This window comes from Octopus bimaculoides, chromosome 10, assembly GCF_001194135.2.
Source record: "Octopus bimaculoides isolate UCB-OBI-ISO-001 chromosome 10, ASM119413v2, whole genome shotgun sequence".
Classification (NCBI taxonomy): Eukaryota; Metazoa; Mollusca; class Cephalopoda; order Octopoda; family Octopodidae; genus Octopus; species Octopus bimaculoides.
The window spans coordinates 93379128-93389913 of record NC_068990.1 but is presented as its reverse complement, the minus strand read 5'-3'; the positions used below and the strand labels follow the sequence as shown (position 1 = coordinate 93389913).

Genomic DNA, 10786 nt, shown 5'->3' with positions numbered 1-10786 from the left:
ATATATATATATATATATATATATATATATGAGAGAGAGAGAGAGAGATAGACAGACAAACAAATAGATTGATAGATAGTTATAATATGAATGTCTATGTGTGTATATTAAGTATGGTTCTATTTTATCTTTGTTTCAATATAGAAAAGCTCTGATCCAGTAATGTGTTCTTACAAAGTTGTGAAAGTGAAATTTGAAGTTTGGGGTCTGCAAACCAGAGTTGAACAATTTGGACAAAAGGTCAGTATTTGCTCTCCCATTGGTGGAAGTTTGTTTCCCAAACTCTTTTGTTTTTTTTCTTTTTTAGACATGTGCTTCTTTTGGAGTATTTGTATTGTTGTATCTTTTCTGGTATCGTTATGCCAATAAAATACATGCATTGGTTCAATTTTACTTCTTTTTTGTTTGTCAATTGGTTGTCATTAAAAAGACTTTCACAAACCTGTTTGATTGATTAACCAAATGAATATATCAAACAATCAATTAGTTAATTGGTTAAATAATTAACTAATTGAAAAATAATAATAAAAGACGTGAAATAAAACCAGTGTGTGTGTGTGTGTTTATTATTGGCATAATGACCCTCCTGAGACAACAAAATCTGTTTCAACACATGAATTCACATCATAAATCTTGCAAAACAAATTTGGGAATGAAATATTACATTTGTGCTTTCTGTGAATTCAGTCAAAAATGATCTTCTGAAGCATTTATTGTAGAATGAAAAAATATTTTACATTCTTAAAAATGACCATTATTTGACTGTTCAGTGTTAGAAAGGATTGTTGATGGATTGTTAATATGACTAATGTTGACATATCCACTGTTAAAAATGACCAATGATGGCGTGTCCACCATGAAGAATTACCAGCTAAAGCAGAGCTTTACAACCTCCAAAGAATAGTTTTCCCAGTCAACTTGACAAACACACACACACACACACACACACACAGACCTCAGACCTTCCATCATCATCATCATCATTTAATGTCCGTTGTCCATGCTGGTATGTGTTGGATGGTTTGACCAGAGCTGCATCAGATTCCAGTCCGATTTGGCATAGACAGACAACTGCACACTGTCATTTGCTTGCAGTCCACCATGAAAGCCTATCCAGGCTGTTTGCGGTTTGATAGACTGGGACAGTGGTATTACTTCACTTAGGAACTGGTGAGGTTTGGTGTCAGGAGGGGTGTCTAGCTGTTGTAAACCCTGCCCCAACGCAAGCTACACAAAGTATAGATATCAAATATATGTTGTGTGTGTATGTGTGCTATAACTATGGTACAGGTTATGTGTGTGTTTGTGTGAGTGTATATACACGTCACAGATATGCATACATTTAAGATAAATTACAGCTTTGTTGGATGAAGTTTCACGTTGACATATTTAGTGATGATGTGTTGCCCATGACTCACAAACTATAGACTGTTGGAAAGACCAATCTGACTCAGCTAAATCTCATTCAAGTTAAAGTTATAAAAGGCATGATGTGAGAGATGCCTAAAGATTTGGTTATCATTTTTAGCAGGTCGAGTGACCCCATAGAAACTTTCTGCCTCTGTTATATAAGGTTTAAAGATGGATTAAGTTATAAGGAAACTTTTGTGGTAATTATCTCTTGGTGATTAGTTTTATCTCTTATGAGATTAACAAATTGATTGTAATAATAATAATAATAATAATAATAATAATGATAATAATAATAATGATAATATTCAAATCTGGTTTGATCTATTCTCAGTTGGTATTATAACATATTGAACAAGAAAGATCAATGATGACATTTAGAACCTTCCAAGTACATTATGCTTAGCTGCAACTTGGGTTTCTCTTTCACTACTGCCATGTGTGTGTGTGTGTGTGTGTGTGTGTATACACACACTGTTGATCAGTCAATACTGCTTGCTTCTCTGCCAAACATATAATGTAAACAAGTCTGATGTTTTCAAATGGCACAGTGTGTGTGTTTTGTTGTGTGTAGTTTCATTTTCTTTCTACCTGATCATCTGATCTTCTCTCTCTCTCTCTCTCTCTCTCTACATGCATGCATGTATGTGTGTGCGCATATGTATGTATTTATGTACATATATGTATTGTTTTTGTGTATATATGTGTGTGTGTGTGTGTGTGTGGTTCAACTATGTCTGCATCATCATTGTGATTAAAACGTCAATAAGTTTGCCGTCCTTCACATCCCTCCCGAACACTGCTTCAATAACTAAAAGACAGGGTAGCTGGGTAAATTGCCAATACGTGGGATAGAAGACAGAATGCAGCTGGAAAGTTCTTTACAAATTCAATCGCTGTTCCTTTTGCTGTATAGTCTGGTTGAGACCAGTGGAATTTAGAAAGCATTTAAAAAATAACTATTCTTGTTTTCTGTGGAAATACCAAAGAAAACAACATGGAAACATCTCATTGGTTGTCCGTTGGAACCTATTTCCTGTATATTAAACTACTCTGTCAAATTTCTAGACAGGTCACTTATTTTTACATGCTCTAATTTATATGAAACTGAAATAGGTCACTTATTTCTACATGTCCCAGATAATCTGATTCTGAAATGACAGGAGACCATTCAGTCTGGTTACAAATGTCTGTCATAGAGTAGGAAGTTTATATGGTTGGTCATTATCTCTGGCCAGTCCAGTCTTAGGAAGATGAGAGATACACATGACTTTATATGGAATTATCATCATGGACGTTAAATGATGATGGTTTTGTATAAAGTCACATCTATCTCTCATCTACCTGAGACTGGACTGGCCAGAGATAATGACCAACCTTATCAACTGCCAGAGACGGTAGATCTATCAACTGTTCAAGGATTTATTAACTATAACTTTTTGTTTTACTGAAATGATGACTAAAATAAAGATGATAATTTACATTATAATCATTGAAACTGCATAGGTTGGATAGTTCTTCAAATTCAGACTTTTTACGAAACTATTTTGTATTTGGTATTCATGAAGCAGTGTTGTTGTTGTTCTTCCTCACTGTCACTGGTGCATATCTCAGAATGTCATGGGGGAGTGGTTAAGAATTTGGCTCTGATCAGGGAAGTTTTCACCTGAGAAGGTGAATATGTGGTGGCATCAAAAAACTCCTGGACTAGTTCTGTAGTATGCCAACAGATGGCAGCACATGGTTGCATGCACAGTGAGAGCTAGCAGTGACTGTCATACACTGTTGATTGGTTAACATCCTGATATAACATCTCTTATTGACATGCTACGCTCAAAATGCCATAAATGTCAGGAGATGAAGAATCAGTACAGCAGCAGGAATGTCAGATGCGTTTCAGCCTTTTGGGGCATTTTCAGTGTTTACCTGCAGCCTGATGCTTGGACGAGAATTCATTGTCTCCAGTATAAGAAACAGAGAACAAAACAGTAACTGATGCTGTGAATAGCCACCTGGTTGAATAAAAATGTGGTATATGCAATTGAGGCAGTATTTAATTAAAATAGCCACCTACGTATCATAGCTAATGTATACACACTGATGACATACCATTTCCTGCAGTATTTCTCCTAAGATTATATCTCTTATGAACATGCTGTGTTAAAAATGCAGTTCACACACAAACAGACATGTCTATCAAATCCACTCGCAAGGCTTTGGTTGGGCTGGAACTATAGTAGAAAACACTTACCCAAGGTGCCATATAGTGGGACTGAACCCAGAACCACGTGGTTGGGAAGCAAGCTACTTCACCTGTAATTTAATGGAAAAGAATTTTATTCTTCAATTGAAAAAATAAGACACTGGAATCTGATCTTTGGTAATCGTGAATTCATTGAAATGGTAAGAATAAACTGAATATATTAGAAAATTACTATTTGTAAATCTCACAATGAGAGATGTTCAGCAACAGTACTTTTGAGTAAAGATTGTTTGCTAACATAACATGGCAGTCCTGGTTTAGGAAGAATGTTGCTGTAATTTAGCCCCAGGAGACATCGCCTCCAGCTGGCTGTATGATACGACCTGTGTCCTTATATTTTCAAACATTGGAATCTAGCACCCCCCACTCACCTCAAGACAATATCTGTGTATCACGATTTCCAGGTTATTTCCCTTCATCAGCACGGAATGATCGTTCAGCTAGACACAGATCGTGTCGTTTAGCCAGCTGGAGATGATGTCTGCTGGGGCTAAATTACAGCAACATTCATCCTAAACCAGGACTGCCATGTTATGTTGGCAAACAATCTTTTTACTACAACTTTTACTATATTTTACTCTTTTAATATCAGTTGTTTGTGGACAGGATTTACTACTGAAGTTTTTCAAACTAAAACCAAAACAAGCTTCATGAATCATTTTATTTATATCAAATGAAATGTTCATATAATTTTTTAAATAAAAATCCTAAAAAAAACATATATAATTAACAGAAATTGACATCGTTTGCATCTGCAATTAATTGATCAATTTCCACTTCTGTGTTTTGAAAAGTTATGTAATTATCCAGTATGCAATTAACTGGAATTGACTGCAGTAACATAGTAAGGTATTAATTGTTACTAATTAGTAGCAAGACATTTGTTAGCACCAAAATACTCAAGTTGTAATTAAATTCAATTGATACTAATCAGAATAAGAATTTAGAATAGTTTGGTCAAACTCATTTTAGGCTTCACATGTTGGTATGTGAATATCAGATGTTGATATGTGAGGATTGTTTTAACAAATTGATGTTGATACAATTCAAAATAAAGAAAAATATCTTTTAGATATTAGCATGGCTATGTGGTTAGCAAGTTTGCTTCCCAACAACATGGTTTCATGTTCAATCCCACATCTTGAGCAAATATCTTGCACTACACCCCCAGGCTAACCAAATCCTTCTGAGTGGATTTTTGTGGACAGACAATCAAAAAAGCCTGTTGTGTGTGTGTGTGTGTGTGTGTTGGATTGGCACAAGGGTCTGTTCGGTTTTTGTTGGCACTATACTTCAAGCACTGTATTTAGTGGCTCACTGCAGCCTGTCCCTTATGCACATACACTTGTTAGAGACTTTACACTCTCTAATGTAATTGAACATGAATTTGTAATAAGGCAGGTTCTATTTTGTGTGCTTGAAAGTGGAGAACCAAAATGAACATTATCGACACCTTGTATTTTTTTCTTTTATTTAAAAAAAAAAGGCAAGAAAATGGCAAAAACCTCTGTGTGTGTGTGTGTGTGCATACTTAATGCCTTGTCTCAACGGTGTACAATAGTTGGAATGAGTACCAGCAGCATAGAAGCAATGTCTTTTGTTTCTAGACTTCCATGAAAATATTATCTTGCTTAGAAACAGGAAGAGTATCAAGCCATAGCAAAAAAAACCTGTCTCAACAGAGTCTGTCTGACCCATTCTTGCAGAGAAAAGTGGATTGCAAAACAATGGTATGCTGGCAATAAAACTAACAATGCAGCTTATGTTAATTGTCTGTAGCAACCATAAAAACCAAATAGTATTATTATTCTTTCCACTACAGAACTATAGTTTGAATTTGTGTCCTTTAAATAAATAATTTAGTGTACTTTCTTTCTCTCTTTCCAACTGGGGTAGCCATGTATATCCTCTGCTGCAAGAGACCTGTTTCTGTATTTCTGTCGTGCTTTAATTTTTCATCACATGGCACAAAGCCATCTCTCCTTCAATATCAATACCCCTCTCAGTTGAAGGTTCATGTCTTGCAAGTTACTTGGTGACCTTGCTGGTTCTGGTGCCACATAAAAGCACACTCCATAAAATAGTTGGCATTAGGAAGGACATTTGGCCATAGAAACCCTGCCAAAACAGACAATTGCTTCTCAGCACAGTCCTCTGGCTTGTCAGCTCCCGTCAAATCCTCCGACCCATGCCAGCATGGAAGGTGGACGTCAGATGACGAGGACTTGTAGTTCAGTCCTTTCATCTCTACACACTGGTTACATTCATCCTTTATGTTTCTGTCATTGTTCACTGACCACATTGACAAACACCATTTAGTCCAACAAACCTTATTTTAAATGTTTCATATCTCATGCAAGTCCATCTTATCTAATTCAATTTAGTAATTAGATATACTAATTATATCTATCACATAACTTACAACTTGATAGTATCAATAGATTTAAGCAGATTATAGCTGAATTTCTTTAATCTTTTACTGTTATCTCTGAGAATTAATTGCAGTCCGGTATAAGATTAAATCTATCAATGTGACTTAAAGGATTGCTATAAAAATTACCTCTAGAAGGAAGCTGTGTGATTATCAACAGGCTTTTGTGGCTGCTCTCATATTAATGAGAAGAAAACATGGACTATGTTCTGTGTGTGTGTGTGTGTGTGTGTGTGTATATATATATAATGTGTATGCCTGTATGTATATACACACATCACACGCACACACAGAGAGATAAATATATTTTTAAAAATAGTTGATGTAGTAAGCCTAGCTGATGAGCTTCAAGTATCAATTCGGCACAGTAAGCGAAATCAATTGATGCTGGGATATCTGCCTTCCTCTTTGTATTTTTACAAATGGGAAGACTATTTCTAAATATATTTGCTGCACTCTCTGTGCATGTTTTCATATAGTCAGAGATGCATGGTTTGGGAGAGTTTTAACTCTTCTTTCAAGCAAACAGGTACATCTTGTACCTTGACTTTTAATATAAATATATATATATATATATATATATATTATATATATATGAAACTTTGAAGTTACAGTCACCCTTTTCTTTGAAAAAGTTTAATAAACATGTACTCTACTAAATGTATTTAGTAATCCATCAGTTTAATGTTAAATTGTCGCTGATGTCATAAGGAGGAAAACATATGTATGCGCCTGACTGGTCTTCGTGCTGGTGACACGTAAAAAGCACCCACTACACTCTCTGAGTGGTTGGCATTAAGAAGGGAATCCAGCTGTAGAAACCTTACCAGATCAGATTGGAGCCTGGTGATGCCTTCTGGCTCGTCAGTCTTCAGTCAAACCGTCCAATCCATGCCAGCATGGAAAGCGGATGTTAAATGACGATGATAACACACACACACACACACACATATAAATGTATGATATTTAATAACTCTATTTCTATATTGTGTCTATTTTCAGGCGATTCGTGATATTTTGTTGCTTGGTCATCGGCAAGCAGTTGCCTGGCTTGATGAATGGTTTGGTAAGATAACCACACACTCTTTCTTTCTCTCTCCTCTTCCTCTTCTCTCTAATATATATGAGTGTTGACTTTTCTACAAGTGTTTGATGACTCTAATGTCAGCTTTAAGAAGATGTTCTCATACAGCTGAGCAAACAGAATTTTCCTAATTATTGTAATTCATTCCCAGGATAAACATTTTTTCCATTTCTTGAGTTGAGTTTTCTTAATAAATGTGCTGCTTTCTTGTCCATTTCTTTCTCCGTGACTCCCAGACTATAGAAACATCTGTGACCTTCATGTTCTTGCTATTTCTATTGTTAAATATTTAAAGAGATAGTTTTTTTCTTCTTCTTCTTCTCTAAATCAATCATAATTAATAATAATGTTTTACATTTAGTCTTTAATATGTCTGGACATTTGACCAACACTGTTGTGTTTGAACATCAATTAATATTTCTCAATATTATATGATGATGATGATGATATTGGTACCATTTTTCTATGGTGCATATTTTGTATAAATAGAGAATATATTTAGTTATATGGCTGTACCTGAAGGCGGTGAGCTGGCAGAATCGTTTGCACGTTGGGCAAAATGCTTAGCAGTATTTCATCTGTCTTTATGTCCTGAGTTCAAATTCTACCAAGGACAGCTTTGCCTTTCATCCCTCGATGGTGGAGGGTGGGGTGGTGGTCAGTAAAATAAAGTACCAGTCAAGGACTAGGGTTAAGGGGTTTCCACTTACTTTGTCCCTCAAAATTGCTTGCTTTGTGCCAAAATCTGATTATTGCTATTATTCTTATTATTAGGAATGAGTCTAGCAGACTTGCGAGAATATGAAGCTAAAATGCAGGAAGAAACTAACAAGAAACTTGGAGTTGCAGATGCCGAAAGCCCACAGTGAATGAAGAAATGTTATAATTCCACCAAATTGGATCAAAAAGATAAAAAAGAAAAAAAAAAAGGAAAAATATTCAAAGAACAAGTGAGAAATGTTGCTAAATGTCTGTATATTTATTTCTCTTCTATCTTAAACTTCTCTAGCCATCTTATGTGCCACAGTAAGCAGTTGGAATGTTATTTATTCCTGTCTTAGATTTTGAGAGGTGGGTTTTATTTTTGAAGCAATTTGCAGATAAACAGTAATATTTTATTCTGGTTACTTGGTGCCATAATGTTTTTAGAATGGAAACCTAGCAGATCTCTGCCCACATAACAAATTGGAAAATTTCCAAAAGGGGAAAAATACTCATTTTATTGTTTTTATTTACTTTTTTAACAATTAGAAAGTGAAATGGTTTAATTATGATAATTGTTTTTAATAATGAAAGCCGTTATGTTCTGAAAGCAGCTACCAAAAAAAAACCTTTTGAATAGCAAAAAGGCTACCAAAGGATTTTTAACCTCAAATTTACTATTTCTTGTAGTTTTATCTACTTTGATTTCTGTTAAAAATTAATTATTCCATGTCACTCACAGTTTAATTCTTATAATGTATCTTATTAAAGATATTTAACGAAATGACAAAATTGATTGGTCAGAGAAAGTGGCCTTATATAAAAGTACATAGATGATTAGAAATGGATTCAGAGGTTGGCATCTTCAGTCCTTGGTGTTTACTAAACAACTTGGTTTGTGAGTGAATCAGTTAAATATAATTCCTCTACTTTAACTCTTTGTTAGTATAATTAGTGGTGGCCAAGGCAAGACCTTATGAACTTTTGCTCAAAAACAAAATGAAATATATATATATATATATATATTGACTCATTGACTGTGTTCTCATTGCTTGCCAAATGTTACCTGTCATCCCACCTTACACCTGACAGGTACCAGTATTATGGTTACTTCATGACAAATTGTACCCCCATCTCATTTAATTAATTAATGATCCCAAAACACTGTCAAATAATTATTCATCAAAATATTATCTGATATTATAATTAAAGAAAAAAAAAAATGTTTTGAAGCAGTTTATCTCAGGAGCAGAAAGTGCGAAGATTTTCTTGCATAAAACATATTTTTAATCACTTTCTCTTGATATTTTTACTTTGAATGGATGGTCAGCGGATAGAGTCAAAAGCAACAACCACATATATAAATAACATCCATCTATCTATCTATCTATCTATAATGTGTATGTGTCAAACACTCATTTCTATATTTGTAATATTTTCAAATGTTTATTCAAGCAGGGGAACAATGGCCTGGACTGATTTTTTTCGATGCTAATTTCTATTATTGTCAAAACTAAAGTGTTGTTGTCACGTTGTCATTCTTTAATTCACCTCGAACAAAACACTTTCAACATTTGGCCACAATCATTGTATTCTCTGCAAAATGTCTTCCCAGCATTGTTTTCTCTGTAAACATTTCCAGGCATTTTGCTATATTTTTAGCATAAATGTCATTATTATTATTATTTTTTTTTAAGGCGGTGAGCTGGCAGAATGGTTAGCACACCAGACAAAATGCTTAGTGGCATTTCATCTGGCTTTACATTCTGAGTTCAAATTCCACCATGGTTGACTTTACCTTTTATTCTTTCGGGGTCAATAAGATAAAGTACCAGTCATATACTGGTGTCAATGAAATCAGCTATGCCCTCCCACCAAAATTTCAAGCCTTGTGAGTAGAAAGGATTGTTATCCAGCCAGTGAGCTGACAGAATGGTTAGAACATTGGACAAAAGGCCCATTGGCATATCTTCCACTTCTTTACATTCTGAGTTCCAATTTCATCAAGGTTGATTTTGCTTTTCATCCTTTTGATAAAATAAATACCAGTCATATACTGGTCTCCTATCCCCAAATTTTGACCTGTGTTAAAAATTATCATCACCATCCTCCTTAGGGCAGCAAGCTGGCTCATTAGCATGCCAGACTAAATTCTTAACAGCATTTCATCCAGCTGTTTAATACTGAGTTCAAATCCTGCCAAGATCAAATTTGCCTTTCATCCTTTCGGGGTCAATAAACCACCAGCTAAGTATTGGGGTCAGTGTAATTGACTTGGTCCTCCACCCAATCAAAATTGCTGGCCTTGTGCCTAAATTATAATTATTATGGCCGTCGTGTCTTTGATGACCGGGTGTTTGAATTTGCACTGTGTTAACATTCCTGCCAAAACTGTCTGAAATCTTTTAAGTTTCTTTTGACCCTTTATGATAAACAAAAAAAACTGTTTTATTCTTACCATTTATACAGAGGTGACATTGTGAGTTTAGTTTTCAATTGTTTCGAGATCTTTGATGTCCGTTACTCAAATTTGACAATATTATACTTTAGAAGTTTCAACATTAAATGTAAAGTTGACAAATAAACAAAAAAAAAAAAAATGGTTTAGTTTGTTCACATAAACACGTACTTGATGGTAACCTGATCTCATTTCATTGTATGATATAACTTTTTTTTTTTAAATTGCATACAATAAAAAAAAAAAATGAATAAAGTTCTGCTATTTGTGTCTTCAAAGAAAAGAGTTGGTTTTTTTCTTCTGCATGAATTTATTGTTCTTCTCATGGTTTCAGTTCTTTTTATACCTCAACAATCATTTTGTCTCAAGAATAAATCAAGATTCTGTTTCCTCAGAATAGCAGAAATAAAGAATATATCCAGTTCTGCTTCGAGCAGT

At 34.6% G+C, this 10786-nt stretch overlaps 1 protein-coding gene across 1 annotated transcript in view; it reads left to right on the top strand.

The window, feature by feature from the left end:
- LOC106876575 (cytoplasmic phosphatidylinositol transfer protein 1) overlaps nucleotides 1-10631 on the top strand; it is a 39867-nt gene extending 29236 nt beyond the window's left edge. The window contains exons 8-10 of the mRNA XM_052971379.1: nucleotides 145-240; nucleotides 7107-7170; nucleotides 7963-10631. Of these exons, the coding sequence (XP_052827339.1) occupies nucleotides 145-240; nucleotides 7107-7170; nucleotides 7963-8057 (255 nt within the window). The 3' untranslated portion in view covers nucleotides 8058-10631. The remainder of the gene's footprint in view (nucleotides 1-144; nucleotides 241-7106; nucleotides 7171-7962) is intronic.
- Nucleotides 10632-10786: the final 155 nt, after the last annotated feature.